This window comes from Ascaphus truei, chromosome 7, assembly GCF_040206685.1.
Source record: "Ascaphus truei isolate aAscTru1 chromosome 7, aAscTru1.hap1, whole genome shotgun sequence".
Taxonomy (NCBI): Eukaryota; Metazoa; Chordata; class Amphibia; order Anura; family Ascaphidae; genus Ascaphus; species Ascaphus truei.
Genome location: NC_134489.1, coordinates 16,200,109 through 16,225,935, shown reverse-complemented (window position 1 = coordinate 16,225,935; position 25,827 = coordinate 16,200,109). Strand labels below are relative to the sequence as shown.

At 47.3% G+C, this 25,827-nt stretch overlaps 1 protein-coding gene across 1 annotated transcript in view; it reads left to right on the top strand.

Moving 5' to 3' along the window:
* The window catches only part of LOC142499912 (cytochrome P450 2A4-like), a 91,448-nt gene extending 65,893 nt beyond the window's left edge, over positions 1-25,555 (top strand). The window contains exons 8-10 of the mRNA XM_075609967.1: positions 20,837-20,978; positions 24,029-24,123; positions 25,445-25,555. Coding sequence (XP_075466082.1) covers positions 20,837-20,978; positions 24,029-24,123; positions 25,445-25,555 — 348 coding nt within the window. The remainder of the gene's footprint in view (positions 1-20,836; positions 20,979-24,028; positions 24,124-25,444) is intronic.
* The last annotated feature ends 272 nt before the right edge of the window (positions 25,556-25,827 follow it).

The following is a 25,827-nucleotide window of genomic DNA, read 5'->3' as shown; positions in this document are numbered from 1 at the left end:
AGGAAAAAGATGTGCAAAACACACTTTAATAAAAACACATAATGTACACAGCACGAGTACACACTTACAGTACATTGTGCCACATCCTGTCATATAACACAAATGCTGTCCGCAGCTTGAAATCCTTGCTCCTTGCAGTTTCTAGCCTATCAGCTGTTTGCGCCTAACAGCTGTGGTCTCCGACATCTTTGCTGGTAATGTTACAGCTCTGCTACAAAGACTCCTCACTTATCAGCATCTCAAACAACTAGGCTCCTCCCTCCCAACATGTTTCGTGACATCAGCAGTCACTTCCTCAGGGGTTCATAGAGCCTTAACCATAGTGTGCTATTTATACCTCCCGGGATTAACCCTTTCATTACCAGACGTTAACCATATTTAAAGGAAAAGGGGCAAAAGTGCTGTCTAATGTGCAAATGAATATATTCAAACACATATGCAGTATAAGATATAAGGCAATGGGGTTACTCCTTTCTTACTTATAATACAGACACAGACCCTAAAACCTCCCAAATCTGATCAAACATTTGGTGAAATACATAGAAGGATATAAAAAATATATATAAAAGCAACCACCACTAATTTTCCATAAAAACACATCATGACTTAAAATATAATTTAACCTGCAGACCTATCTCTACCTAGAGATTATAACAAACTGTGATACCAGATGTCAAAAATCACTATTTCAAGAAAGAAGCTAAATCAAATTCAATATTCAAGCCATCGGGGGCGAGGGTCTTGAGTGTGTAAATCCAGAAACGTTCGCGTCTGGACAACACACCCAACCTATCCCCCTACACCCCCCCCCCCCTCCAGTTGGCCTTGGGACAATCAATGCTTTTACATGTTAAACCTTGTGGGTTTTTCCCATGTTTAACCCTAAAGTATGTGTCTTCAATTCTCTTTTTATGTTGTAGATATGCTCTGCAAAATGCCTCTTAAGTGGTCGCCCCGTTCTGCCAATATACTATAACCCACACGGGCATTCCAGCATATATACACTACAACTTCTTTTGCAGTTGATGAATGACTCAATGTCATACGTTTTACCTGTGACATTGGATTTAAATCCCTTGCATTTTGAGCTATAACCACAACCAATGCACTTCCCACACGTAGAGTATCCCTTAAGATTATTCAACCATGTTTTATTTTTGAGGCACTGATTGGACAACTCGGTGCCACTGTCAATTTCAAATTCTTAGCTTTTTTATAGAGTATTACATATATTACATAAAAAGAGGATTGGAGACACATTGTGTCTCCAATCACTTTAGGGTTAAACATGGGCAAAACCCACAAGGTTTAACATGTAAAGGCATTGATTGTTCCAAGGCCAACTGGAGGGGGAGGGGGGATAGGTTGGGTGAGTTGTCCAGACGTAAACGTTTCTGGATTTATACACTCAAGACCCTCGCTCCCGATGGAGAGGGCGCGTTCCAATATTTCTTTTACCTATTGAGGTATCCCCCTACTGATCAGCTGTGTTCGGGACATTTGCTTGTCTGGGTATACACCCAGCGCGACACGAAGCGGACAGCAGAGAGACGCCACTTGATGACGTCAGACGCACACGCGAAGAGACCCGGAACAAACTAGGAGAATCACCACCTCGAGATCGGAGGCAGCGGCATCCCCAGCACCAGGAGAAAGCTGCAAATTCAGGCTCGTTTCATCGATCCTGGGGCCCTGCCACCAGAGGAAGGACAGCTATATCCTATATCGTGTTCCGGTTTTGCGGTCACCGCCGAGTGGTAACATGTCCCTAACATGTCATGCTGATTGATTTTAATTCTGATGTACGTGCAATACTCACCTTTGATATATAAAATTATTTTTTAATATACTACACCATGAGGTTTTTTTGCGCTGTTTTTTCTTTCTTTCGTTTGTACTAGTTGGAGTGCTGAGCCATTCCTGAGAACAGCTGCACAAACCTCAACCGATTCAGGTTTTTTATAAGGGTCACAATATCACTAATCACTTTATTATCATATATGAGCGCAGATCACCTTTTGTATCACTTGTCCCCTGTTACATACCTCCCCTGTTTGTGGGACGCTTGGGCTTACCACGGCCAAAGCCCATCCTCCCACTCTCATTCGAGATCTTTCTGTGACTCGAATGAGAGTGGATGGAGGAAGAGAACCCTCAGTCCCGTTGGGATTGGAGCCCTTTCTCCAGTTTATTCGTGTCTCCTGCTGAAGTTGTTTGAGATCAGCACCCCTCAGTCGCTCGAGGAGGACTTTCTCCAATTATAGTCTCTTTTCTGCGTACGCGGTCATGAGATTTCCCTTGCGTCGGGTGCTCGTCCCATTGTAGGCATACTGCATGGCAGCAGTTGCAGAGCGTTTAAAAACAGCCCCTTTTAGATTAAGTTGCAATTCCACACCCACTTTGTGTCCCATCTTTTCAGCTTCATCAGCTAAGGATTCTTCTGGTTTTAATTCAGCACGTGTACCTTCTTTTGTTGCCTGCTGGGGGGCTGAAGGTTTTGCTAGTGCTTGTTTAGGTGGTTCAAATTTTGCAACCTTGTCTTTTAGATGAGCGGTATTCCCAGCTCTCACTGTACCCTTGTCTTCATGGATTTTTGAGGCTTTGGGATACTGACGCTTAGTCAGGGTCAATACTTGTCCTTGTAGGACTGTAATCTCATCCGCGAGAGATCCCTGTTTTTTGAGTGCGTCTTGCAAGTCTCTTCTCAGGGAATTTATCTGCATGCGTTGCTTTCTCTGAGCTTGACTCCACATTTTTATTGCATTATGAAGCACTATGAACTTCTTTGCTTGGGCTACAGTTACTTGTTTCAGTTTCTGGACCTTCTTGTGCTCCCTTTTGTGCCTCGTCACCTGGGTTCTAAGCTTGGCTTTTAGCATTGCTTTGGTGATGCTCAGGGTAGCCTTCAGTTTCTCATGCTGCTTTGCGGGGACATACTGGGTCATCAGACGTTCCTGCAGCACTTGAATTTCTTTAGCAGCCTGCAGCTTTTCTTCCTGCAGCGTTTGCTGCTTCTCCTCAGCATACTGGATGTGTATACGCAGACCTTGCAGTTGGTTCGGCAGTCGGTGCTCTGCTTCAAACTTTTCCTTAACTTCTTCTGTCAACTGAAAATTTTCTTCTTTCAGTTTTCTGTTTTTAATCTTGAATTTTCTATTTTTTCAGTCTCTGTATTCTTCAGGGCTTCTTTGCAGTCCTCCTTCCATTTACGCACATCTGCTTTGAGAATGACAATCTCCTGGCGTGAGACTTCCTTCTCTAGGTTGAGGGTCTGAAGCTCCTTCTGAGCGACTTTGAGATCTATATCAAGATTACCAATAGTTTCTTTAGCAATGTCCAGCTCCTCAGTGAGCCTGTTTAGTTCCTTTCTGGAAACTTCCAGGTCTGTGCGGCAGCTGTTTTTCTCATGATGTGAGGCATCAAGTGCTCTGAGGAGCGTCTGAACCTCTTTCTGAGATACGTCCACTTCTATCCGGACACTGTTGACCTCCTGTTGTGAGGCATTCAACTCTATGCGCAGAGTGTGAACCTCTTGCTGGAAGACTGTCATCTGCTTCAGTGCCTCCTCATACTTCCGCTTTAGTGTAGCCACCATTTTGTCAGATTGGCTCTGCTTTACATCCATGGTGGAAATAGTAGCCTTTGCAGTATCTAGCTCAGTCTTGAGATCCTCCAAGTCGGTCTTGGCCGCAGAGCAAATTGCGAGCACAGTCTTCTGTAGCTCAGCATTATTTTTTTCCCCTTTCCAATTCTTCACAGAGCAGATCACAGTCATGCCTGGCAATTTTCAGGGCGTCTTCAGGGCTGGTCAAGGGATTGTCACTCACTGGTTCCGGCTCCACTTCCCTGGGATGGTTGGTTGAGGGTTCCTCACTGTTGGCACCGGACAGACACTTCTTTGAGGTACACGACTTCTGCCTTGGGCCCTCTGGATATTCGGTTAACCGTGGGACGAATTCTCCATTTTTTCTAGGCTGCAGGGCAACTCGGTCCCCCTTTTTCTCCACAGGATCTGCGGACGTGTCTGTTACTTCCACGGTAAGTGAAGAACCGCTTTTCTTTTTCTTGCTTTTTGATTTGGATGACACCGTCCCTTCAGGGATACTGGGGTCTCCATCTTCATTTGAAGTTTTAGCAGCTTCATTATATACGCCAGGCTTTTCTTGCAGCTGCTTTAGCTGACAGAAATATTCGGTGATCCACTGCTCCCGCTCTTTCTCCTGCTCATCATATTCGTCAAAGGGAGCGGTCTTTTCGGTTTGTGTCGAGTTCAGACACCTCCAACATTCTTGGGGTGTTTTGTGGGTGTGACTCGGTTCGGGTTCCCCGTAAGAGATGTCTTCCTCTTTATAGGACTGGAAGGGCCACTCTTCCGTGGGGTAGGGTTCATTACAGGAACGCTGCATCTTGTCCTCCATTTTTAGGCTATCAGGTGTAATTTTCTTCCTGACCTCAGGAGGCGCTATTGCAACTGTTGCAATTGTATTTGCTAGAACCCCCAATTGTGGTAGTCCTACAGATGGGGATATTTTGCTTGTAGAGGTCGTAGCTCTCACAGGCATCTCTGTAGTTTTTTCTTTCTTGGGTAATTTTTTTTTTTTTTTCAATATCAGCAGTATTGTGCATGCATTTTCTTTTATCAGGTATACAAGATTGTGCAGTTGCTAGGTAAAAAAGTCTATTTGCTATACACCACTGAAACTTACACTGCACTGAAACTTACAAAAACCACAGATGGACTCTATTCCCCAATCCCAAGAGACTGCTGAAGCAGGTAAACCTTTAATTGCCTATCACAAAGTGTAATACGGTCATTGAAATAGGGATTTTGCCTTCTAGCCATAGTCAGGGTTCAAGAAGTGAGTCAGCCCTTAAAAAAGGGATAGGTGTTTGTTGTTTTCAAAAGTTTCGCTGAAGCAGTGAATACATATGGTGACCCATGAGTGGTACTGATTTTGCAAATAAAGGTTGCCACACCGCATTGGGCTACCAGCTGTGAAAGGAGTATATGCAGAAAAGTGTGAAAATTGATAAAAAGACTGTGCTGAAGCAGGGGTATTTTTAGCAAACAAATGCTGAGTGTAAAATTGCCCTATAAAGGAAATTCATCCAAACACAGGGGGCGGGGGGGGAACAAAGCTTCTATTCACTTGGGAGTATTTCTAGTTAAACACTATGCAATAATTCACATCTCCCTTAATCAAGCAGTTCTCGCAGCCCCAAAACATATAACATGAAATAAGCAGATATAAGCAGTCTCTTAAGAATAAAAGTCTTATCTGTTTCTTGGAGGGAAAATCTCACTTCCTGGTTCAGCTTCAGGTGCAGTAGTTTTCCCTGTGTCTTGAAATCAACTCTGCTGTGCAGAGTTCAAGACTGGTCAGCTCCAAATGTCAGCTCTCAGTCAGAGCTAAGGAGAGAGTCACTTCCTGTCTGAACAGACAGGTTTTTGTAAACAATCTAAATCTGGCAGGTGGTGTTTAGTAATTAACTACCAGAGGTTAACCACCACACTGCTGGATTAAAGGCACATTACTGAACAGGGACAAGTCCCCTGTTACACAGAGTATCTGACTTGTTCGCTTTCTCAAAGAATTTCCGCTTGGACCAGGATATCTCCTTTTCAGTGCGAGAGGTCAGCAGCAAATTTAGTTTTGTTTTGGTATCAAGCAGCCTCTGTAGAGTTGAAGCTTGTTTGTTTTCTTTATGTAGGGCAGATAGGACGGCCAATTCCGACTGTAATTTTTTAATTTTAGTGTCCTCCCTTTTTCGTCTGCTCGCCAATCCAATGAGTACTCCGCGGAGAGTGGCCTTATGGGCCTCCCAGAGGATGGAGTGTGAGTCCACACTGCCGACGTTCTCTTGAAAATAGTCCCTGATTTTATCCCCCAACTTCAGCTCAAACTCTGGGATTTTTAACAATAACTCGTTAAGTTTCCAGTTCGCTCCTGTCCTGCCTGTCTAGCCTAAAATCTGTGCACCGCAGCTCGATTGGTGCGTGATCTGACCATGAAATATCATGGATACCCATGTGGGAGATCTGAGAAACCATTCTGTTCGACCACAAAGAGGTAGTCTATCCTGCTGTATCTGTCGTGTGGGTGCGAGTAAAAGGTGAAACCCTTCTCCCCTTGATGTTGTTCCCTCCAGATATCTATGAGGCTATTGGCCTTAAGCCAAATAGCCCAAGCTGCCTGGACCGTTCGTTGCTTACTACCTCCCGGAGTGCATATGTCCAGGACCGGGTCCAGAGTTTGATTAAAATCTCCACCCGCCACTATACAGCCCTGGGCCAAGGTTCTAAGCAAGGAGAAGAATTTATCTAAGAAGGGTTCCGCCTGATCGCTAGGGGCATAGACATTTGCCACTGTGATGATTTGGCCCTGTAATTCCCCCACTATAATTATGAACCTGCCGTTCTTATCTTTTTTTACAAGGTTAACCTTTAGTGGTAATCGGTTGTGCACCAGAATTGCCACACCTCTCTGTTTCTTATTGGCAGATGCAGCAAACCACTGCGTGTACCTCCTATCAATGAACTTCGGGGAGCTGTATTTGGAGAAATGAGTCTCTTGTAACAGTATAATGTCTGGGTCGTATCTTTTATAATCGGTCATGGCCACTCTTCGTTTATGCGGACTATTGAAACCCTTCACGTTGTGTGATAAAATTACAATGTCCTTATCCATGTAGATGAGCTCTGAGCTGAGCTTGATCACTGGCTAATACATCATGAATAGGTATCTTTAGCGAGGCTGATTCCTGCGGACTGGTCCACTGCCGAGCCGTGCTTACTGACTGCAAGGGGGAGAAACATAGGAACGCACACAAGGGAAACATTGAGACACAGACGCAACAACACAAAAATACAGCAAAAGAACAATCGACGACTGGCTGGGGTCGATCCCCTCCTGTCGCCATATCTGCCCCTCCTGGGCATCCAGCCAGGGTGCAGCTCCGATGATCTTCTTCCCGCCGCTAGCTCCCATGTCTGCTGGCCCAGTGAGGACTTTCCTGAGCCGCCTGGGTATAAGCGCCCCAGTGCTCAGGTGGAGGCCCATGACAACGGTGGGCAAGGACCCTGATCCTCCCCCCCCCCTCTACATAAACTAACCCTAACCTTGAAACAACCACTCAGAATAATGTGTACCCCCTCCGCCTCCAACCCGCAGATGAGCCACAACTGACCCCCTAAACAATTGACAGACCCTGCGGCCATCTAACCCCTAATAATTGTCTCGCTTGCCTCTGGTACCCCTATTTGACCTCCCCCCATGTGACTCCCATAGGTAGGGACTCTCTCCTAGCGGCTTTATGACTCTCATACAGCTTCCTGTCCTATGCTTTGCTCCCCCCTTCGTATTTACCCAAAAGCCCCCCCATCCCCGACAGCCTGGTTCTTTGTTCGCTCCCTCATCAGGCCCCCTCCCGCCTCCCCGCCCTCCATTCCCCTTCTAAGGAGACCATGCCTTCCAATAACTATATACTACGGCCTCCCTCTGCTGACGTCTTGCCTATCCTGCTGGCGCGCCCGGCGTAGATGAACCCCCTGGCCGCAGCAAACGGGCCTGCTGCTATGGACTTCAGGGTCCCCTGCCTCCCCGCCCTATCTCCCTGCTCCAACTCGCAGCCTTCTGTCCCAGGCCTGGGTTATGCCTGTGTTCTTCCGGTGTCTCTGACCTAATCTCGCGAGAGCCCAGGGATCCCGTCGCCGCATGCTGACGTCTGCTATCGGGCTGCCCCTGCCTCCTCCAAGATGGCTGCCTGGTCACTTCCGGTTACGCACATCCGGACGCCGCCATTTTCCTGCAGGAAGCCCACGAAGACGGCCGTATTCCCGCCTGATCTTCCCACCATCCACTCTTCCCCATCCGTCTGCATCAAGCATGTCGCCCCCGCCATCCGAGACCGCCATCTTGCCCTTCTGCGTTCCACTGATAGCGTCCATCTTTTCCCCTGTTTCAGAATCAGGTACGGATTATACAAAGTTTTATTCTGGCCTTAATCTTTGTCGCAGTGGGGTGGCCGGGGGCCAGGCGGGCTCTTTATCTGCTTAAGCCTCCTCTTGCTGCCATGAGGCAAAACCGTGCATGGGGGTTGAGTACTCAGGTGCCCAGGGCAAGAATAACCGAAACCTTTAAAACTTTTAGAACTCGCTAAAGCATCAGCCGACCATGTCCCTTTCCCTCCCCTTAGTCCTCATCACTTTCTTCTGCCCCTCGGTTCTTCCTTGATTTCCCCACCTTCTGCCATCCTTCCTCTAGTGCTTGTGCGCTCCATGGGCCCGCTGGTGGTCCTTCTCTCACACCAAGTTTGTTTAGGAAGTCCTCCCCTTCCTCAAGCTCCTTCATGGAGATGGCCTTCCCACCTTTCAGCACCAGCAGGCCAAATGGGAAGATCTATCTATATCTGCCCTTTCGCGTAGGATTCTTGTGATGGGCTGCAACCTTCTTCTTCTGTTGAGGGTCACTGGGGAGAGGTCTTGGAATATCTGAAGGGAGGCCTCTTCGAATCGGCAGGCCCCTTCAGATTTAGTTTTCCAGAACACGGCCTCCCTGGTCCGGAAATCGTGGAGCTTGGCTATAACATCATGGGGTTGCTCCGTCGCCACTGGCCTACTCCGGAGGGCCCGGTGGCAGCGGTCCATCAGGAGCTCCCCTTCTGGTAGGTCTGGTAGAAGCAATGCTAGCCAGCGCAAAACAAATCCTTCCACATCCGTCACTACTTCAGGGATGCCGCGGACCCTTATATTATTGCGGCGATCCCTCTTTTCGGCATCCTCTTGCCGGTCAGCCAGGTCTGTAATTTGGGCTGAAGATAGGCGGATTTCTTCTCAGTCTTCTTAATCGTTTCGTTGCGGCTGCCATCTTTACTTCCAGGGCTCCGGTTCTTTCACCAATGGTTTGAACATTTTTGCGGAGCTCCTGGATCTCCGCTTGCAGGAGGGTTTTAAGTTTCTGTAGAGCCGATCAAAGTCACCTATGCGGACCGGCCGTTGTTCCTCCGCTGTGTCCTCCTCTCTCTCTGATTCTGAGCCGGCATTTGAAAGAGGCGCCATTTCTGTCTCCGCTGCCCGGGTGCTCGGGCGGTTCATGTAATTTCTCAGATCGCCGGTGTTCTACTTCTTTGCGTTCTGCGGAGCAATCTTTAGTGTGTCTATTCCGTGGATAGGGCCAATTTGGGGTTATTAGGCTGTTTTTGAGTGGTTAAATCAGGGTTTTATGCTTGGTGGGGGACGGAGCTCAGCGCCTACACATCCAACCACCTCATCATCGTGCATGCGCCTCCGTCATGATGTGTTTTTATTGAAAAATAGGGGTGGTTCCTTTTTTATATTTTTTTTATATCCTTCTATGTATTTTACCAAATGTTTGATCAGATTTTAGAGGTTTTAAGTTCTGTGTCTGTATTATAAGTAAGAAAGGAGTAACCCCATTGCCTTATATCTTATACTGCATATGTGTTTGAATATATTCATTTGCACATTAGACAGCACTTTTGCCCCTTTTCCTTTAAATATGGTTAACTTCTGGTAATGAAAGGGTTAATCCCGGGAGGTATAAATAGCACACTATGGTTAAGGCTCTATGAACCCCTGAGGAAGTGACTGCTGATGTCACGAAATATGTTGGGAGGGAGGAGCCTAGTTGTTTGAGATGCTGATAAGTGAGGAGTCTTTGTAGCAGAGCTGTAACATTACCAGCAAAGATGTCGGAGACCACAGCTGTTAGGCGCAAACAGCTGATAGGCTAGAAACTGCAAGGAGCAAGGATTTCAAGCTGCGGACAGCATTTGTGTTATATGGCAGGATGTGGCACAATGTACTGTAAGTGTGTACTCGTGCTGTGTACATTATGTGTTTTTATTAAAGTGTGTTTTGCAGTACCGCACTATCTTTTTCCTCTGTTACTTTAACGGTGGGACTGTTCTGGTGCATGGTGTTCAATTACAAGAAGGAGGAGGTTAGATTCAATCAGGAGCATCACGTGGGGTTCGTGAACGTTGGAGAGAAGGCAAAAGCACAGATTGTATCCAATGTATATATCAAGTTAGTATCTTGTAAGTAGGCATTCTTAGTGTCTGCAAGAGTGATCCCTTAAACAGTCCTGGTTTTCTGCGCAATGGTTTGTCCCCTTTGTATTTTATAACAGGAGGGGAGCCGGAGTGAAAGAAACAAGCCTGGTTTGTGCAAACTGGATTAAATTCTCGGATTGGGAACCAAGTCTGGACTATATCCAGGACAGTGGGAATTGGTGTCAATTTTTACCATTTGACTTTTGGCGCTGGGAATTAATTTTTGTTTTCTTTGTGGTGATATATAGCTAGTGTAGTGAGAGCACTTGTCTTTGGGAGTACCCTGGGCAGCAATTCTTATCTTTAGATATCTGTCATCCTTTATAATAGGTCACAGTTAAGTTTTGGGCATTAGGCACATGTTACCTTATTGGTTATATACATTTTGGTAGATTAGCGCTTGTTGTATGGTTTTTAGGTATTAGATTTGACATACAGTATATGTGTGTAGCCCTTTTTCTGAACCTCCCAAAGGAACTACTGGTCGCTGTACAACATCTGCAGCTCCAGGAGATCTGAGCCTCCACTAGCTGGGAGCCTGGGGTAATACTTACACATTTCGTTAGCGCAGCGCCTCCACTTACCCAGGATCCCCGTGATGTGAGATTCCCCTGGGCAAGAAAGATACAACACTCTATGAATGTAACTGGGTTTTACTAATGAGAATGCAACGTAGCAATAACACATACATATGCTTATACTCTAACGGTATAACTTTAGCGGCTGCCCCCTCTTCGGGGCAATGTCTCCGTCCCTTCACCGTGTGCCCCACACACCGTGTCCATATATAGTATATTGGTATAGGCTCAGTTCTTTAGCCACTCGCTCAGTGTCCCTAAAGAGTTACGCCTAAGGCGGGATCAGCGCCTGTTGATCGGTGTTGGTGCACTTGATGTAATAATACCTTCCGGTCACGGCGGAGACCGGCAACAACTTCACAAAGGGTCAGACGCCTCCAACACGTAGCCTCCAGATATCACGGTATCCAGCCGTCTGGTCCCAGATGACTGCAACTGCCACAACTCTGTGCTTTGTCCCTAACTGGTACTCAGTAAGGGGTGATGCTCGCTCTCACTATAGGCCGTCCCTACAGCACAGCAACCTTGGATGGCTTTAGGGGAAACTCCTAGGGCCTACGGGGTAGCCTATCCTATGCAGGTGGGTCACTGACCCCCTGCACCCACACTACCTATCCCGTGCCCACCCGGGTCCCCTCTGGCTAACTCAGCCTAACGCCTGCAGCAAACACCTTGCATACACACAGTCAACCTGCAGCAACACACACCACATGCTGCATACACTGTGCCTACTTGTCAGTGCTCACAGCACTACCAGCCGTGACACTGACAAGCCTGTACCCTCACACACCTAAAGGCCGCGTCCCTAACCTAGGGGCTGTCCCTCAGTACTACCCACTACCCTAACAGGGATTGGGGCCTGCCTGGGACTTGGGGATCCTTACCTGGTGCAGGAGCCACTTGCTCCCTACACCCTTCCTCCCCCTTCCTTCTCCCAGCTTCAACTGCCGTTTTTCTAAGCCCACGAAAAGTATCAATCTCCTGGGCTGAGAATCCTTGGCCCTCATTGGCCACTATGAGACACCTGGTGTCTCCCTCTCTATGCTCCATGGGAGTTGTAGTTCCCAGGAGGCTGCTATAGCATTGGGGCCGCGTGCGCACTTGCCCTGCGCATGCGCGAACGCCTAATGGCCGCCGCAACCTTTCTCTGGCTGACTCTGCTCTTGCGCGATCTCCTAAGGGCTTCTTTAACTCCCTGCCCCTATCTGGGCATGCGCGATCCCGCGCACGCTCGCGCAATGTGTCATGGCAGCCCCCGCTAGCCGGGTGCGCCACCGGAGCTCCAGGGACGCCGAGCGCTCCCTGCACTGGCCCCCACCCTCGCGAAGTGCCGGCAGGTCCGTCGCTGCCTCCAGCGGCACCCGCAACCGCTCGGCACTCGCGGAGGGGGGTCAGTGAGTACAAAATAAGACCGGGGCTACATTCTCCCCCTTGAAGAATCCCAACCTGGTTTGTGCAAACCTCGCTTGGGTAGCAACCATACAGAGAGTTGGGTAGCAACCTCGCTACCTCGCTTGGGTAGCAACCATACAGAGAGTTATATAATGAAAAATGCATGGCATAAATCATATCACATATAACTTGCATTTTTCCATTGGTACCCAACAACATCCCGTGGATACCCGAGGCCCGCTGCGTCTCATAGTGGAGTGCCCTTAACTGAGCAGATGGGGGTACCTCACTTTTGCGTCCGTGAGCCTCCCCTAAACAAATCTCTTGAAGAGCACGTTCTGGGGTAACAGTCACCGGCTCTGTACTACTTCCTCCCCCTTGTAGAAGGAATAGTACAATGTCCTTTAACCAGGCCTTTACCCGGCCATTCGCGGCATGGATGCGGTAGGCCAGGAGACCAGGACCTTTCCCGCGGTCCACTACATGGTGAATGGAGCGCTCCTTTTTGGGCTTAAAGGAGGCAACCTTCCCTGAATCCTTCTTCTCACAGTCTTTGTCCCTACAAACTGGCAAAGCTTCCACGGGGAAGCGAGCAATGGACAATGTCTCTTTCTTCACCGTCTCGGGTTCACCCGGCAGGGGGTAAAGGGTAGATACCTTACCACTGCCGTGATTCACGGTGGCCAACAGATCCTCGGGGACGCTGTCAGTTCCCACCTTGGCTGTCTCGGGACCTGTCCCCGGCACTTCTGGGGCAGTCCACTTACTTGCTGGAACCTCGGGAGCGTTGGATCTCAGTCCTGGGACCACTTGGGTTGGAGCGCACGGACTCACACTCAGATCAGGAGCTGTTCTCTTCGCCTGGACGATAGGCGGTAGGTACGGGTCCACTCGCACCACTGGACAGCTATCTTCTAAGGGGGACACCTCCGCCAGGACGCGATGACGAGGTGAGCCCATCGCCCGGGTGACCCTACCTTCGGAGCCGCCAGGCTCCGCGATCACCGGGAAGCTCACACCCGACACCCCTGGGGCAGTCAACTCACCCTTGTCGTCGTTGCCAGGTACTGATCCCAAGCCTGGAACCGCTGGTACCTCGGTGGTAGGTCGGACTGGACACAGTAGGGCACATGGGCCCACATCAGTGTCCGCAGCATCTGGATACACCTCCTCTATGGCACACGGACCAACAGCATACTCTGTATCCGCTGAGTTAGTTGGCTCGGTGACTTCACTAGAGTGGTCCGCCGGCAGACGCATCACCACGGGCGGTTGATCGCTGGAATCACCAAAAGAAGATGGGGGTATAGACACCTTACCCTGTGATTCCGGAATCGGCGGTTCTGGCCTCGGTGGTTCCTGCTCGGGAACCGTGTCTGGAACCAACATCTGGGGTTCCAGCATCTGTAGCTCTGTTTTCGGCGGCTCCGGCTCGGGACCGGAGTCTAGAATGTCCAATTGGGCCCACGGCTCCTCCACAACCTCCACAGCTGAGGTAGGTGGACTGGTAGCGGCTTCACCCACCACGGTAGAGCCATCAGGCGCCTCTTTCTCCGCAGGTTCCACCATCAGAGGTTCCTTCTCTACCACTAGGACGTCCCCTTTGAGAGGGTCTGGAACCGTGTCTGCAACATGGGTCTGGACACACGGGTCCCCGGAGGCCTCTGGAATTAGGACAGACTGATTACCAGCATAACTCACTTTGGTAGGGAGGTCAGGATCCTCCTCGTCTTTCTCTGCTGGTTCCGTAGCCGGGGTTATGATAGGCTATAAGAAGCAGGCCCCGCAACAGTCACATTGGGGCTCCCACGCCAGTGCACCTCTCGAACAGTCACAGGTGGTGCTAAAACACTGTGTAAACGTTTCTCCATCCACCTCCGTTGTCTTGAAGCCTAGCGGTAACTGGGACAGTTCGATTCCCTTGTCATAGGCTTCACTCAGGAAGGGACACATCAGCGCAAGAACATCTATTCCTGGCAATTGCCAGGGCACATACACGTTAGGGTGTAACCCCTGGCAGTCTCTCTTAATCTCGGGGGGAAAATAATCAATTTCTGCAACAGTGTCCTCCTCTTCCTCTGGAGGTTCTGCAGGCTGCGGCAGTCTGGGTTTCAGGAACTGCGCCTCACAGTCAGGACACTTGGGCCCTCGGGTCAATTCACCTACGGGGCAACCACATTCACTCAGGCAGCAGTGCATGCATTCTTCCCCATCTACCACTGTTGTCGTGAGCGCTACGGGAAACCTAAGTGACCCGTCCGTCCAGCCACCAGTCACCTTCCAGTCTCTTAACGCACACGGGCATACTACCATTGGCAAGACTAAATGTGGGGGCCGTATGACTATATACAGCAAGGGGTGTGTTTCTCTGCATCCCGTACTTTCCTTAGGGGGAACAGACATCGCTGATTGCTGTTCACTGTGCTCACTCACAGTGTGGGGGCGGGGCTCTGGGTTTCCCGCCAGTCCCGGATCACTGTTAGCAACATTTTCCCGCGCGGCCGGGAATTCAGCACGTGGCTTCCTCCGCCTTGAGGGCTTCCCCATGGCGAACAAAAATAGGACAATTTAGAAAAAAAAATTACCGGGCACCCCAGGTCTGATATATATCTCAGCAGCGCCTCCAAATGTAGCCCTTTTTCTGAACCCTCCCAAAGGAACTACTGGTCGCTGTACAACACCTGCGGCTCCAGGAGATCTGAGCCTCCGCTAGCTGGGAGCCTGGGGTAATACTTACACATTTCGTTAGCACAGCGCCTCCACTTACCCAGGATACCCGTGATGTGAGATTCCCCTGGGCAAGAAACATACAACACTCTATGATTGTAACTGGGTTTTACTAATGAGAATGCAATGTAGCAATAACACATACATATACTTATACTCTAACGGTATAACTATAGCGGCTGCCCCCTCTTCAGGGCAATGTCTCCGTCCCTTCACCGTGTGCCCCACACACCGTGTCCATATATAGTATATTGGTATAGGCTCAGTTCTTTAGCCACTCGCTCAGTGTCCCTAAAGAGTTACGCCTAAGGCGGGATCAGCGCCTGTTGACCGGTGTTGGTGCACTTGATGTAATAATACCTTCCGGTCACGGCGGTGACCAGCAACAACTTCACAAAGGGTCAGACGACTCCAACACGTAGCCTCCAGATATCACGGTATCCAGCCGTCTGGTCCCAGATGACTGCAACCGCCGCAACTCTGTGCTTTGTCCCTATCTGGTACTCAGTAAGGGGTGATGCTCGCTCTCACTATAGGCCGTCCCTACAGCACAGCAACCTTGGATGGCTTTAGCGGAAACTCCTAGGGCCTACGGGGTAGCCTATCCTATGCAGGTGGGTCACTGACCCCCTGCACCCACACTACTTATCCCGTGCCCACCCGGGTCCCCTCTGGCTAACTCAGCCTAACGCCTGCAGCAACCCACTGCACACGCACAGTCAACCTGCAGCAACACACAGCACACGCTGCATACACTGTGCATACTTGTCAGCGCTCACAGCACTACCAGCTGTGACACTGACAAGCCTGCACCCTCACACACCTAAGGGCAGCGTCCCTAACCTAGGGGCTGTCCCTCAGTACTACCCACTACCCTAACAGGGATTGGGGCCTGCCTGGGACTTGGGGATCCTTACCTAAGCCCGCGAAAAGTATCAATTTCCTGGGCTGAGAATCCTTGGCCCTCATTGGCCACTATGAGACACCTGGTGTCTCCCTCTCTATGCTCCATGGGAGTTGTAGTTCCCAGGAGGCTGCTATAGCATTGGGGCCGCGTGCGCACTTGCCCTGCGCATGCGCGAACGCCTAATGGCCGCCGCAACCTTTCTCTGGCTGACCCTGCTCTCGCGCGATCTCCTAAGGGCTTCTTTAACTCCCTGCCCCTATCTGCGCATGCGCGATCCCGCGCACGCTCGCACAACGTGTCATGGCAGCCCCCGCTAGCCGGGTGCGCCGCCGGATCTCCAGGGACGCCAAGTGCTCCCTGCACTGGCCCCCACCCTCGCGAAGTGCCGGCGGGTCTGTCGCTGCCTCCGGCGGCACCCGCAACCGCTCGGCACTCGCGGAGGGGGGTCAGTGAGTACAAAATAAGACCGGGGCTACATGTGTATACTACCAAGCAGTATTAAATTCAATGAATAATGTCATCTGATATGTACTTAGCTAGTGCACCAAATATCTGACAAACCCTTGTAGGCTAAGGGCCTGAGAGCAGACAGCACATACATGCCTTAGAGACTCATTGGTTGTGACTGTTGCCATTACTTGCAAAGACAGTTTTTCATTAATAGTATCCTCATTTATGTGCTGTCTGCTCTCAGGCTCTTAGCCTACAAGGGTTTGTCAGATATTTGGTGCACTAGCAAAGTACATATCAGATGACATTATTCATTGAATTTAATACTGCTTGGTAGTATAAACATATATGTGATCTCTGTTTTCAGGCTCTTAGAACAAGGGGTTGTCAGGTGTCTAGTGCATCAGTTTAAGGGCATCAACTAAATGTATGTATGGAGAGACAGGGAGAGGGAGAGGGAAAGAGAGAGCTAGAGAGAGAGGGAGAGAAGGAGAGGGGGAGAGGGGGAGAGGCGGAGAGGCGGAGAGAGAGAGATATTACCAAAAGTGGCAAGGAGGCGACAGCACTCAGAGGGTTCAAGTCAAAACTTATTAATTAAACATAGCACAAAACTCCAACGTTTCGATCCCTCTGTGGGATCTTCCTCAGGGGGGTGCAGAGAGCAAGTGACTGTCAGTGACCTTAAATACCCAGCACCTCTGTGACATAAACCACATATACTAATTAAAAACATTTGCTCACAAGGACCATTACAAGAAGCTAACCGCAGATCCCACAGTAGCGTATAAATGAGAAGTAGACTTGATTATTGCCATGGGAATGAGCAACGGCTGGATTTCAGAAGACACGGCTGGTTTCTTAACTACACTTACTATACACCTTACCTAAGGTACACAAGTCTCTTGTTGCCCCACCGGGTAGACCAATAATTTCTGCGAGATCATCATTGTTTCATCCATTGTCGCAATTTGTCGACTTCTACCTACAGTCAATTGTTCTCCGGATGCCTTCATATATTAAAGATACAACGGATTTTATAACTAAACTTTCATTATTATCTCTTGACCTGACGGACATCTTGTTAGTGACACTTAACGTGTCAAGTCTGTACACTAATATACCCCACCAGGAGGGGATGGACGGAGTCAAGAGCCATCTACTGCACATGGACCATGCTGATGGACCCCCATCGGAGTTCATAATGACCCTCTTTGATCTTATATTGCATAAGAACTACTTCCGATTTGAGCGCACGTACTATCTTTAACTTATGGGAACGGCCATGGGGTCCAATATGGCCCCGGCCTATGCGAATATCTAGATGGACACATATGAGCAGATTCATCTCTTGAGTGATGCCCCACATGCTGAATCTATTCTCCATTACTCTAGATTCATTGATGATGTGTTTCTGATGTGGGGTGGGGGTGAACAAGAGCTGCTAGAATTCATCAATTATGTGAACCTTATACCCGCTAATGTTTGCTTCACATACCAGTACAGTGCAACTGATATAGTATTCTTGGATACGGTAATATATACGGAGAACAATGTATTGTGTACTAGAATACATACCAAAGATACAGATAAAAATACTCTCCTGGACGCCCAAAGTCACCATCCACCTCCCCTCAAGAGGGGGCTCACATTTTCGCAGATGCTCCGGGCACGGAGCATAACAAGGAATCCTGCGCACTTTGAGGTGGCTTTACAGAAAATGGCAGAACGCTTCTGTGAGAGGGGCTATGATCAGAAGGAAATCATGCACCTGCAAGAGAGGATTTGCTGAAACCAACAAGGAAAAATGAGAGTGATCGGTTCCATGTGGTATCAACATATACAGTAGTACTGCCTCTAGCCAGATACAGTACAGCGCAGTATAAGACAAAATTGGCACATTCTGGCTAATGATAAGCGCATCGGTAAACATTTCAAGTCCCCACCTCTGTTCTGTTACCGGCAGGGTCGTAATATAGGGGACCACCTTGTAAAGGCGGACCCTATTGATAAGTATGCTGTGAATCCCACCTGGCTTACTAAATTTCCAGGGGTACACAAATGCAAAGGATGTGTCAATTGCCAGTATCTTATACTAGGCAACACGTTCCCGCATCCGCATAAAGGTTACCCAATCAAAATTGTGGATTTTCACAATTGTGACTCTAAATTTGTTGTTTACATCATTAAATGCCCCTGTGGGCTTATATATGTTCTTAAAACAACACGTGGGCTAAAAGAGCGAATAGCAATGCATCGATCTACAAGCTACCTGATGATCTAAAGCTATTACCAGTGGCAAGACATTTTAAGCTCAAACAACATAGCTTGGCCACCTTTTAGATGCATGCCCGTTGTACAAGCCCACGTTCCACCAAGGGGAAGGAATAGACTCAAGCTTTTGCTTCAACTTGAGGCAAGAATGATATATAAACTGGATTCCATGGCCCCCAAAGGTTTGAATGAGGACATGAACTTGAGATGTTTTCTTTAACTTCTATAATTGTTATTTTCCATTTATTGACTGATTATGTAGCTATAACAGCAAGGCTGACACGTGCTATGCTTTCGGCATATATTTTTATATAATTAGCATAGCACAGTATGTATTAGATTTATATATGTTTAGCATTTTTCCTTGCTCTTCCCCTTATTTTCCCCTCCCTTCCCCTGTTCACTTCACTTATCCTCACTTATACCCTAGGGCGTTTGCTTTACTATTTCTGTCATTGATTTTATTGCTGCCCATGATCCCTGAATATCTGTGACCTAGCCATTGTGGGGGCCATTATGTTTAATATACTCAATTATCTTGCATGATTCAACTCTATTATGCCTCATTACTATTGGTACAACATGCTCACTCAGTAGTTGTACATGAGTTCTTCTTGCATACTGTCTTTGAATGGAGGTTCAGGGATCAGCAAAGCAGCAATACACGAAGATTGCAGGATTACGTCACGTGCATGCGCAGTTGCCTTGGAGATCGCGGACACCGTGTGAACTCTTAGAGCAGTGGAATGAACTCACGAACATGCGCGGTTGCTATGTCAACCAAAGAAAGTATACGGAACTCAGGAAGAAGCCTACCAGTGACAGAGATACCTCTTGAAACAGGGTCAGGTGACCGGGCTAAACCTATAGGAATCGGGCAGCATGAGTTCAGCTGATTCTCCCTGATTATATGATTATATGCTTCTTCACCTGTATCTGCACGTGGTAATGATGTTTTTAATTAGTAGGTGTGGTTTGGCACAGGGGTGCTGGGTATTTAAGGTCACTGAGAGTCACTGGCTCTCTGCACCCCCCTGAGGAAGATCCCCCAGAGGGATCGAAACGTTGGAGTTTTGTGCTATGTTTAATACATAAGTTTTGACTTGAACCCTCTGAGTGCTGTCGCCACCTTGCCACTTCTGGTAATGTATGCCTCTATTTGATTTTATGGGACGTGCACCAGGTAACCATTTACATCTATATAGGAGTGCCAGTGATTTTATATATATATATATATATATATATAAAATAGAAGAAAAAAGCGCCCAATCCTAGTGCATTACTGTGCAAAAAATGGTTTAATTCCCAATAAAAGGCTCATAAAATGAACTCACAAACATAAAAGATAAAAAAGCATTGTATGAGTAATACTCATGCTCCAAAGGATCTGTAAGCGCTGCTGCTCTGCTACTCTGCTCCGTGACACCACTGCATCCAGTACAGCCCTCGTGTATCTCTGCCAGCAGGAACTCACGTCATCAGGCTCCTCACAGTATTCTTTCCCCGGGAACACACCTCCAGATAGTTTAGGTTCCCACCGGGGACAATGTTTGCGGCGGAACGAACAGATGACGTCACGCCGTGCACGGAGATGGCAAGCAGGAGAATGTCAGGCAGAACTCATAAATCAACGCTGAAGGAATCCACAGCATACCTTGCCCTTCACGTTTCACCAGCTAAACTGTTTTCATCAGATCCCCTTGTTTAACAGTTTAACAGATTCAGCACAGGTGGCTTAATCGGTAGCTCATTCTTCGACTATTGGGGGGTCTTGAGGATTGGAGTTGAGCTCCACTGATTTAACCTATCATAGTTATTAGGGCATATTTGTCCTAAATGGGACTGACACTTTAAAGCAGCAGTCCGCACTGATTGTATATTATTCTTTTTATTTACTTCAAGAGATCTCTCTTCTTGTCCTTTCACACTGTTGGGTGCTCGGCTCAGCAGATATAAGCATTTGAAATAATACATGTCTGAAAGGTTTAAATGGAGCTCTCCCCAGATATCAGTGCAGTTTAAAGGTTTCTATGCTAACCTCAGACACTAGAGACTGAGAAAATCATGATTTTGAACAGAATCAGATTTGTGCTTTTTAAGAAAAAGCAGGACATGCTCAGGGGGGCAAGATACTAACATTATATAAGGTGTGTATATATAAGGTATTATATAAGGTAAATGTATATAGGCTTCGGGGGGGGATACTGCCCCCATTAAACCTGCCACTGTGATTGGGTCACTGTGGTCCTAAGTGGGACGGACCCTTTTTATCCATTACAAAATGTCACTGCCATTAGGTCACACTGGTCTGACCCTTTAGCCCACTAAGCAACTTAGTGTGAACCCTGAGTTTTGCAGATGGATTACAGAGTACATTCTTAACCAACACCCTTATAAAGAGGAAACATAATTTTAGTCTGTCATCTCATTTTGTCAGGGTACCAATGTTTTCGCCATGCTAGGCACCGTGTTAAGAGAGCCTGAATGCTTCTCTGACCCTGACAATTTCAACCCCAAGAACTTCTTAGATGAAAGTGGCGGCTTCATGAAAAGTGACGCTTTTATGCCTTTCTCTGCAGGTATGTTATGTGTTTGTATCTATGAGTTAACATATTATTCAGTTTAAAGATGCAATTGTGGTGGAAAAACTGAGTTCCACACGTGTCTTTTCAAATAAAGCAATTTGAATAGAGACTTTTATTGCACACAGATGTTAGCAAGAGTGCATTTATTACAAATCAAACATTGCTGTCTGACATAACACAAAGGCACTGAAATAATAGCCCTAAGCAATCTAACTTATACTCCAAAAATAAATTGGCGTGCATACATATGGGCCCATATGACTACATCAGGCATTCTATTTTAGTTCTACATAATTACCAATAATATTTTACAAACTAGACAGGACAAAGAAAGAAATATATAATATATTGCACCCTCATACCCCAAAAACCCATAGCTGTTTTCCATCCTTCACCTAACCAGGAACCCTTGGATTCCCTGGGCATCCCTAAGGGTTCCCTGCAATATTTTTGTCATTTGAAAATTGTATCAAATGCAGCAGAATTTACAATGCATCTGATCGCAGAATTGCCACTCTAAGTGACTAACTAGGTCTAGAATCGGCCCTGTCACTGCCATGCTACATAGAGATGTGCAAAACTTGTACATGAGGTCAGGAAAAAAACGCTGCAGATGAATTTGAGTTCCCAAGCGATTAGGGTGAAAATGGTTTAGATTTAGCGAATGCATTTGGGACAGTACCACACATCTCTAAAGCTACAGTATAGAGTGCATTGAACCTTGTCCCACCCTGCTGTCTTTGTTCTCACTCCTTGTCTCCATTGTCTCTGGGGTGGTGGTGAATCTAGGGGAAGAAAAAAAGTTTCCACAAGTTGGGTAATCGGTCCAGAAAAAGCACCTGCGGTACTTCAGACAGCACTCCATCTAGGAGCAGAACTCTTAGAAGGGGCAAATGGTGGAGAACACCTGGGTCTGGTGTGCCAACTACGAGAAGGTGTGGGTGACTTCCTGCTTCAGGGGATGGTGGTGGCAACACTCCACCGGTGACATAGAGTTGGATCCTTCCGCCTAGAAGAACACTCAGATATAGAGGATTGCTGATGGTGCTTCTCCCAGATGTCCTAGTGATTGTATTGTAGATGGTGTTGCAGTGCAGGTATCTCCAGGTGGCACATGCTCCTGCCCTCCTACTTTTGGCTCACTATCCCACACTAGGGAGGGGATTCCTATGGGTGCCCAACTATGCCTATGTGATGCCTGCGGGCTCGGGGGCAGGATGGAATACCAGCCTGAGTCCCAACACATCACATCTGAGGAGAAATGGCTCCTGAACCTCACCTTCATTAGGATGCTCCTCACTTAGCATCACTAAAAATGTCACCCTCACCTTCTCCAACAACGGTTCAAGGGTCAGGTGCAACAGAATTAGTTGAGGGCGGTGAGATAGATGAGACAGCTGCTGCCAAAGGTGGCCCTATCAAAATCGCAGTCTCCTACATAAGAGGAAACCAGCAAAATCTCATACTGACGTGCTTCATCTAATACAATGCAACTTCCAAAGAGGGAGGTTGAAAAAGGTGAAATTACCTCCTCCGAGCTCAACTCAGCCACAACCTGTTCTACTAACATGGGCTCAACAGCAGCAGGCACCTGGGACACACACAGAGGGGGTGCAACCACAATAGTACCACTGCTGCTACTACTGGTATAAGCAAAAACAACTCTTGTATCTACTACTGCTTAGGATGTTGTCCCTGCTGAACTAAGGGACCAAAAATCCCTCCTCAGTTTTATAGGGTAGAATCTCCCCCCACTGCCAGAACACCTCTCTAATTGAAACAATAAAACAACATTGGCAGGGTGAAGCTGCAGCCGGCGTGCCTATTTAGTGTTTCTATTAAAGCATACATATAAAATGTTTAAGGGCTGCTATTTTGGCAAGTTAAAAATAAAAAATAAAAATAGCAAATTTGTTTTGCCTCAAAAACATTCAAAATATTTGGAAATGTTTCTAACTTTATAAAAAGTTAAAACGAAAAGTCATCAAAGTGAGTTTTGGCCAGTTTGCACATCTTTTAAGGCAAAGAAAAATCACAGTACAATTTGCCAGTTACAGTTGCATGTGCCGGTTTTAGACCACTTGCCATGGAAAATCTGTGGCTATCTCGCAGTAACGCTGGGAGATTTCTGCAGCCAGACTAATGGCCCATCGGATTAACACAGCGTGGGTTCCTGCATTTGAATGGGACTGTGAGTCCCATTCAAGCTCAGGGACCCGCGCTGTGTTAATCCGATGGGCCATTTCAGCCTGCTCTGACCCATCTCACCAGTTACTGCGAGATAGCCACAGATTTTAAAAGGCAAGTGGTGTAAAACTGGCGGCTGCATCTGTACGTCTCAAAAGGTAAAGGAATTCCTTCCTAACACCTGTAAATGGATCAATACTCTGCCTATGCTTTATCCTGTTTAGTCAGATTGCTCCCTGTATCAAAGCTCTGTTTATGTTGTGTATGGTTCTGCATACCCCGTATACTTTTCCTCTATGTAAAAAACATCAATAGGCATATTTACATGTAGTAAGCAGTGCTAATCCGTAAAGCACCTTCCGGTATGAGAAAACATCTTATAATACCATTAAAGTCACAGGGGCTGATTTTATATGTGCCAAAGTCACTGATTGTGCCATTTTCTGCCCAAAATTCCCCAATCAGCAGCTTGGAATACACATCAGAAACTGTATTCCAGTGCCAGATGTGGTCTTATGGAATAACACTGCTTAGCAAGTATGGTCCCAAATATTTTCTTAAACGTATCTACTATATCTATCAGTCTCCATGAGTAATAAATTCCACATGGTCACTGCTCACCTTGTATAGAACCCTTTCCTTTGCTGCTGGTTGAATCTTCTTTCCTCTAATCTCCTGGGACGACCCCCTGACATTTGTATTGTACTTAGGATGTTCCCTCGAAGGTGCCATGTCTTGACCTTACATATACTGTACTTGTAAATAGTAATCATATCCCTTTTAGACGCCTTTTCCTAAACCTTTTTCCCATTCACTACACAGATCGGAAAGTATGACCTTCTTGTTGTCTTTTCTAGGGAAGCGGAACTGCCTCGGAGAGGGTCTGGCTCGGATGAAGCTCTTTTTAATCTTCAAAATAAAGAAAAACCTGGCGCCAAATAGTCAGTGGAATGTCCTGTACTCCTCAAGGGATCCGCACACTTGCTCGACAGACCATGCAAAGAAAAGAACACAAACAAACAAAAATCATAGCGCAACACTGTAGGGTAAGCAGTACTGCACTAATACACACAAACAGTTAAGAATCCTAGCGACTATTAAAATAATTATTTATTAAAAAGAACTATGCCAAGACCGACAATGGCAAATACAAGGAACCGCAGGTCATCCGGAGCACAAAAATTGGAGCCCTACTTACATACAGCAAGGTTTAAACTCGCATGGTAGGAACAAGTCCTAGGTAGAGATGATCTCCCTGGCGGGTGATGCCTCTGCTCCACTGCGGCTCAGACACCAGTCAGTCCTTACGATGGTAACCGGAACAGCTCCGGCCGTGGGGGCTGGTGTGCGGGGTCCACAGCTCTGCACCGCGTGTAGACACACGCCTCACTTCCTCCTACGCGTTTCGTAGATGTCACTATTTTTTCTGCACACTGAAACAGTGAATCCACTGTTTCAGTGTGCAGAAAAAATAGTGACATCTACGAAACGCGTAGGGCTAGTGGCACAGCCACTATTTGACTGACTTTGGACGTTTAAGGACATTTGGCCTTGGAGCCCAACTTTCCCTTCAGCCTGCCAGCTGTTCCTTTAAGGCAACGGGCACTATCGCGCGCGGGCGCGCAGAGACTTCCTGTTGCTCCGTAGGAGGAAGTGAGGCGTGTGTCTACACGCGGTGCAGAGCTGTGGACCCCGCACACCAGCCCCCACGGCCGGAGCTGTTCCGGTTACCATCGTAAGGACTGACTGGTGTCTGAGCCGCAGTGGAGCAGAGGCATCACCCGCCAGGGAGATCATCTCTACCTAGGACTTGTTCCTACCATGCGAGTTTAAACCTTGCTGTATGTAAGTAGGGCTCCAATTTTTGTGCTCCGGATGACCTGCGGTTCCTTGTATTTGCCATTGTCGGTCTTGGCATAGTTCTTTTTAATAAATAATTATTTTAATAGTCGCTAGGATTCTTAACTGTTTGTGTGTATTAGTGCAGTACTGCTTACCCTACAGTGTTGCGCTATGATTTTTGTTTGTTTGTGTTCTTTTCTTTGCATGGTCTGTCGAGCAAGTGTGCGGATCCCTTGAGGAGTACAGGACATTCCACTGACTATTTGGCGCCAGGTTTTTCTTTATTTTGGTTTATTCTGTTAGTACTGGCAGTATCACCGGGCAGCCATCCTTTATTATAAGTTTTTTAATATCACACTGTGTATTACACTTTAGCGCTAGTTCACATTTTTTTCTTCACCATCTTTTTAATCTTCACTACCATTCTGCAGAGCTTCAACCTGAAATCTGCTCTTCCTCCAGAAGAAATAGACATCACCCCCAATGTGACTGGCATGGGAAATTTCCCAAGGTTCTATGACATGTACATTGAGTCACGTTAAAGATGCAGTCAATATTAAAATATTAAAATCAAATGAGCTGAATTGCTAGTAACCTATCTAAGGCCCAGATTTACTATAAGCAAAGACCGAGTTCACGTAGAAATTCAAATTTTAAATGCCAGGACAGAGAATCATACAATATAGTCACCAGGCTGAACCTTACTCAGGAAATTATGTTGCAGTTTCTAATTGTGACCCCAGAGGCCATCTAGTTTCTCTGGCTGTTTCTTCTAACAGTGAATATATCGGCTCTACATGGGTAGGAAAAAATC